The 6,929-nt window shown below is 51.4% G+C and overlaps 1 protein-coding gene across 1 annotated transcript in view; it reads left to right on the top strand.

Annotated features, from left to right (window-relative positions):
- Cngb1 (cyclic nucleotide gated channel beta 1) overlaps positions 1–6,929 on the top strand; it is a 66,811-nt gene that overhangs the window by 29,870 nt on the left and 30,012 nt on the right. Inside the window, exons 15-16 of the mRNA XM_021220610.1 lie at positions 658–745; positions 1,111–1,246. Of these exons, the coding sequence (XP_021076269.1) occupies positions 658–745; positions 1,111–1,246 (224 nt within the window). The remainder of the gene's footprint in view (positions 1–657; positions 746–1,110; positions 1,247–6,929) is intronic.

Here is a 6,929-nt window from a genome sequence, read left to right as displayed (position 1 = left end):
GAGTTCTCCTGGTTTGTCACGGTCTCCACCCTGCCCCTTCCAGGACCTCCCCCGCCCCTGACCCTGTCACCCATGCATACTTGCCAGTGATGTCAGAAGCCCTTAGAACTGTACTGTTGTTGGTGCTGAACTCATGAGCAAGGGCCTTGGGTTAAGGTTAGTGATTTTGGTCAGGCCACTTCACCTCCCTGCCGCCCCCACCTCCATCCTGGGGACGGAAACCAGGACATTTCGCATGCTGGGTAAGTGTTCTACACTGAGCGACACCCCAGCCCTTGCTTTCCTTCTGTGCAGCCACTAAGGTTTCCTTCAGTCTTGAAGACACCCAGGGTATATATTCTGAATGGGCTTCATCCCAGAGGTGCTCCTTTGGGGACCACCTATGGTGTCCTCTTTCTGGGCTGCTCCTTTCCCCATGTCAGAAGTCACGCTCAAGGCCCAGTGTCTAAGCCACTTCCTGGGGGAAGCCCTCTTCCCCCGTCTAAGTGTGAGCTTCATTGCAGTTCCTTGTCTCAGACAGTAGACTGTCAGTGCAGATGTAACATAACCTGTGACCTCTCCGTGTCTGCCGTTCCTGGTCAGAGTTGGCCTTCCGAAGCATTTGGAAATACCAGCCTCCACGAACAGTGCCTCTTTCCTCTGCCCCTTGTGTCACAGTGTCCTGCTGGATAGCTGTTTGGTGGTGCAGGCTGATGCGGATGAGTGCCAGCTAGAAAGGACACCGCCAGAGCTTGCATCGATCCAGGTAGAGAGTACCAAGCCCTTTGATGAAAGGGTGGGAATAGGGTTTGCTGGTGAACTGTCCATAGGACAGAGAAAGCTGAAATTTTGGTGGCCGGTGGAGGGGGGGGGGACCCTAAGAGGTTGACATACTAAGGGAGATGTGATTCTGAAGTAAAGATTCTGGGGGTGGCTGCTTAGGTAGCTTTATCTCATGGGGGGGTCCTCTCAATGTGTAAGATAAACCTGGGTTTAGGACCTTGGGTTTCTAGACACTGCCCTCTACTAAGCCACCTTCTTAGATGGCCCAGAAGATGCCTTGGTTGTGTGGGGTAGGAGTTGGGCAGAATTCAATGGGACACTCAGTGTCCTCTCTATGTGTCTCTGCAGGAGTTGCCAGAAGAGAAAGAGGAGAAGAAGGAAGAGGAAAAGGAGGAGGAGAAAGAGGAGGAGGAGGAGGAGGAGGAGGAAAAGAAGGAGGAAGAAGAGGAAAAGGAGAAGGAAGGGGAGGCCACAAACTCAGCAGGTAGGAGTGAAGTTGTATAGGATGCTCTAGGGACTTTAAGGCTGGTGACAGCTTGGGGTGGGGAGTCCTCTTCCATGTCCTTCATCTCCTTCCTGCCTGGGTCCCCACCATTCTGTCCTGGGCAAGGACCCTCCTCTGGTTCTGGAGAGGTAGTTGAGAGTTCTACATCTGGACCTGCAGACAGCAGGAAGAGAGAGACACTGGGCCTGGCTTGAGCATTTGAAACCTCAAAACCCACCCCCAGTGACTTACTTCCTCCAACAAGGTGACACCTTCTAGTAGTGCCACTCCCTATGGACCTATGGGAGAACTATTTTCATTCAAACCACCACAGTTGAGAATTCTAGGGATCAGGTGCTAAGGAGGAGGCTAGACCATTGCCTCTGGACAGATGAAATCCTGGCCAGCAGGGTGGCATTACTTATGCACCCCCAGTGTTCTTTTTTTTTTTTTTTTCAAGACAGGGTTTCTCTGTATAGCCCTTGCTGTCCTGGAACTCACTTGGTAGACCAGGCTGGCCTCGAACTCAGAAATCCGCCTGCCTCTGCCTCCCTAGTGCTGGGATTAAAGGCCTGTGCCACCAGGCCCGGCTTAACCCCCAGTGTTCTGTTCTTCAAGATGCTGGTCCCTGAGTGACCTAGTAAGGTCCATAGATTATTTTACAAATAACAGAACTGAGGCATATGGTGTGTCCCAGTGTAGGCAAAACATGAAGGCATAGACTACTTTGACTTTTGTCTCCTCCTTTCTGTGAGACCCAGAGCTCCATCAGTAGAATGGTGCTAGGACCTCCCACACAGGCTAAATGGCAGCTCTATCTGTCATTCAAAAGTTTTCTCTATTGACATCAATGCTTGTCTGTATGAACCTATGGTGTCCAGGCTGGGCTCTGAACATCCACAGAGACGTAAGGTCAAAGCAGCCATGCTGGCTCTGTCCTCTGTCCCAGGTAGTCTGGGAAAGCAGTGTTCATCCCTACTCAAAAGCTGACGGTTTCAGTGTCTCCTGGAAACCGGTTAGAGATGCAGAATCCAGGTCCTACCAAGCCCTGTGGAGCCAGAATCTGCCTGCTGTCCGGTGATTCGTCTTCATTTGACACAATAGCCTTGAGCCTTACTTCTTAGATACCTGGAGCAAGGCTGGGCTTCAGGACCACATAAGTGTCCTCAAGTGATTTTAGTAAGCAGCCCATTGACCCTAGGGTTCTAACACAGTGTCTCTGGTTGGAAGGATGATGAATTGGCTGCAGGGGTTCTTTGAACAGAAAGATTGTGCTGTTCTCAGCACACTGGAGCCTGGGTTCTGAGGTTCTGAGTCTGGGGGGGTCTTTCGAATCTGATGCAAGGAATAGTACTGTGGCTGGTCAGCAGACCCAGAACTCCAAGAAGTGTTTTGAAGCGACAGGGTGAATTATCCAGGTGACTCGGTGATGCTTTTAGTGTTGAGCATTGGGGACAGGAGTGGGTGCTTCAGACCTGGGCAGGGCTGCTGCAGCACAGGCAGGTCCTAGGCTGGTCTATGTCCCTGCTGGGGAGGAGCCCTGCCTGCACCACAACTCCCTCAACTCAGCTCCTGATTACAGTCCCCAGGACCACGCCTCTGCCTGCCACCTCTGGGACCCAGTACCATGGCTAAACCAGGCCTGAACATGGAGCTGAATCGCCTGGTCCAGGACCAGCCACCTGGCCAGGAGGGCCCCAGACCTGGCCCCCCAAACCCAGCCGAGCACCTCCCCAATGTGCCCAGCTATCGTCCCGCAACTACCCGCATCCCCGTCCTCGTTTCCCGGAGGACAGCCTTGTCCAACTCCAACTTCACCAAGGAGATCAGGAGCTCCATCCGTCGCCTGGGTAGTGTGATCTTGCCCCCCAGCATGCTTGGGGTGTGGCCTAGTAGAGTTTCTGCATGGCTTGGGCTGTCTTGCCACCTCTGTGCCATGCTGTGGGAACATGCTTTGTACTCATGGGAGGCTTGACAGACCTCCCTCCTACTCTGTAGTGATCTAGCAGGGTTTCCTCCTTTTCTTTCCATAGGCCTATACCTTCACACTCAGCAAGTTAGTTCTTCAACTGCATGCAGTCTCTGCAGGTCATCCTCTTACACGGGTGGCCATTCCCACTCTAGTTAAAAAAATCAGTCAGCTCTCTAGACCATGAAACTTGGCAAGAACACTGGAACAAGGGGCAGGAGTCACTCCCACCCCTAACTGAAGTGTTATGGACAGCTGATAGCTTCTTGGGGGTTGGGCAGAGTCAGTTTTCTGTAAGGATGTGACTCCTGGTGGGTCCACCATGCCCCATGGATGGATGGCCTTCTACCCAGGAGTTTATACGGGCAGCACAGATTGGAGTTAATGGTTTATCATAAAAAATAAAAAGGACACGCAGTTGGGAGGAGTAGGGAGGTGGGGTGGATCTGGGAGGAGTTGTGAGTGAATATGATCAAAATAAATTGTATGAAATCCTCAAGACTTAACAAAGACATTTTTAAAAGAAGAGACAGGGGCCGTGGAAGGAGGGGGATGGCATGGCAGAGTGATGTGAGGCTCATGGGAGATAGACTGGCCTGACTGGGAGAGTCTGCTGGACTTTCTGAGGGCCATTCATAGCTACTGTTTCAGGGAAAGTGGAAACATACCGGTGCCAGGCAGGGGCCAAGCAGGGGCAGGCAGGAGAAGCAGGCAGGTGCAGACAAATGTAGTCAGGGAAAGCAGACAGGTGTGGGCAGGAGAAGCCAGCAGGTGAGGGCAGGAGAAGTGGGCAGGTGCAGGCAGAAGCTGGCAGGTGAGGGCAGAAGTGGGCAGGTGCAGGCAGAAGTGGGCAGGTGCAGGCAGAAGTGGGCAGGTGCAGGCAGAAGTGGGCAGGTGCAGGCAGAAGTGGGCAGNCACACACACACACACACACACACACACACACACACACACACACCAGTGTGTACTTCCACTCCACACATAATAAATAAACTATTTTTCCTAAGACAAGGTTTCTCTGTTTAGTTCTGTCTGTCCTGGAACTTGCTCCGTAGACCAGGCTGGCCTCAAACTCAGAGATCCACCTGCTGCTGCCTCCCAAGTGCTGGCATTAAAGGCATGAGCCTCCACTACCACCACCACCCAGCTAATAAATGTAGTTTTCTTAAAACTTCAAAAGAAGAAAGAAAAGGGAGGGAGTGTTGACCTATAAGCACATTGAAATGCTTCACAGTAAACATTCAACATTTTAATGTTCCTGTTTCTAGCATTATTAGTCTAGAAATCAATATAATATAAACTATCTCATCTAAACTGCCCTCTGCTGCCTGATTGTTTCTCCTTTCCACTGGGGGATGGCAGTGATGGGTGGAGTCCTGCTCAGAGCAGGCAGGGGTGGGGGGAGGTGGGTGGGGGGAGGGCATCCCCTGCCTGAATCCCTGAGTCAGACTTCCTGAGGATGTAGCATACTGGCAATCCTGGGCCTAGAGCTGAGACCATGCTGGGAGCTGTAATGGAACCCTGAGGGCTAACCTTTAGGGTCTTTCCATGGGGAGTAGTGGGCAGTAGGTGAGGTCTGGTCTTCCCCTGAGCCTGGAGGACCTCTGTCAGTATAGCAAATGATCTGCTTCAACTTTTTTTTTTTTTTTTTTTAACCTTTCCCATTTCTGATGACTTGGTAAAAGAAATGCCCAGGTCTGAGGCCCCTTTTCCTTCCCATTGTATAGCTAGCTAGCTGTAAGCTGTGCACTGGATTTCTTGTGGTGGACATGAAAAGAAACATCCCAGGGACAGTTATTTCAGAGTACTTCCCAGCCTTGCTGCCTCTAAAACTCCCAGACTCTAGTGTTGTAGACTAGACACTGTCATGCCCCGGCCCTCCCAGGAAGTGCCTGATTCTGAGGAAGTAGACTCAGGTTTTTCAGAGGTCCAAATAGGCAGCAGGTGACCTCTGGGTGCTCCTGCTATAGCTGTAAATACCCTCCAAAGCGAATCCCTAGGTAAACACGTGGCCAAGACAGCAAATACATCTGAACTGGAGTCTCTTCAAGAATCCAAGGCTTTGGCCTCTGCCCTTCTCTACAGGTCTGGGAGGCATGGTTCCTCCTACCTTCAGAGGGGAGCAAATGGACCTGTCTGTGGTCTGTGTAACATTTAGTCCCAGCCTCCCCAGATCACTGCTGATTTCTATGCTGAGAAGCGCGGGGGGGGGGGAGGGGGGGGAAAGAGAGAGAGAGAGAGAGAGGCTTCTCAGACATGCCCACAGGCTAATCAGATGGAGGCAACTCCTAATGGAAATATCTCAAACAAGCCTGAGCTATGTCCAGTTGACAGGTAAAGCTAACTGCCTATCTTCTTTGCACTCTGAGAAGGCTGAAGCAGAAGGGTCTTGAGTTGTCTGCCTGGGCTACGAATCAAGGCTGCTTCAAAATAAAGGCCAGGAACAGAAACAGACAGCACCAGTAGGAATAACCACAAGCACAGGGGAAAAAAATGGAGCTATGGTTTCCGTGTGGTTCTCACGTGTTACTCATGAGGTACAGAACCCGCTGAAGGCTTGGAGCCCAGACGCACTGCCAAGGCCACAGAAGCACTGACTTAACTGGTCCACTTTGTAATTAAGATGGAAGGAGAGTGACAGTGGTGTCATGATCTTATTCTCTGACTCCCCTTTTCTGGTCTGTGTGTCTGGAATTATGTATGTCCTCTCTGGGAAACTTGGGGCTCCAGATAGGAAATACTCCCAGGAGCACCACAAAGCTGTGGCTGGTACAGCGAGGCCAGGACATGGGATTCTAGGTGGAATCTAAGAAGTTCAACAAGAATGTTGGTCTGGGTCCTGATGTGGTGGTGCCCGGCTGTAATCCCAGCACTCAGGAGGCTGAAGAAGGATGATCTCGAGTTTGAGGCTGGCCTGGATCACATAGCAAGACCATGCCTCAGAAGAAATGGAAAACCCACAAAACTCCCAATTGTTTGTCAGCAATGCGTTAGTACTTCTGAGCTGGGGCTGAATCTGCAGCAAGTTGCTGAATTTTTCCTACCCTGCAGTTCCCTTACTGGTAAACGGGAAACAGTAACAACTGCCCCACAGAACTGCCTGGGAGGTATCCTGGTGAGAGCCTACAGTCACAGACTCTCAGGAAGCTGGAGCAAGAGGCCAGAACACACAGCCAGCTCAAGCCAACACAGCAAGACCCATTGGGGGTGGGGGGTGGGGTAGGGGGGGAGAAAGATGTGAGTACTTGACATTTAAAAACAAATACCAGAAGCTGGGCACTGGTGACCCACGCCTTTAATTCCAACATTCTGGAGGCAGAGACAGGCAGGCAGATCTCTGAGTTCTAGGCCAGTGTAGTCTACAGAGAGAGTTACAGGGCACACCCCAAAACCAGCGCTGTAGAGTCTGAGGCAAGAAGATTGGGAATTTAAGGCCAACCTGAGCTACATAGGGAGACCTAGGAAGGAAGGAAGGAAGGAAGGAAGGAAGGAAGGAAGGAAGGAAGGAAGGAAAGCAGGCTGGTTAGCAAAATGGGTCAGGGGGTCAAGGTGCTTGACACCAAGCCTGGAGACCTGAGATTGATCCCCAGAACCCATATGATGGAAGGAAGGGAACCAACTTCCATATGTTTTCTCTCTCTCTCTCTCTCTCTCTCTCTCTCTCTCTCTCTCTCTCTCTCTCTCTCACACACACACACACACACACACACACAC

Source organism: Mus pahari, chromosome 20, assembly GCF_900095145.1.
Source record: "Mus pahari chromosome 20, PAHARI_EIJ_v1.1, whole genome shotgun sequence".
Classification (NCBI taxonomy): Eukaryota; Metazoa; Chordata; class Mammalia; order Rodentia; family Muridae; genus Mus; species Mus pahari.
This window is presented reverse-complemented; position numbering and strand designations above follow the sequence as displayed.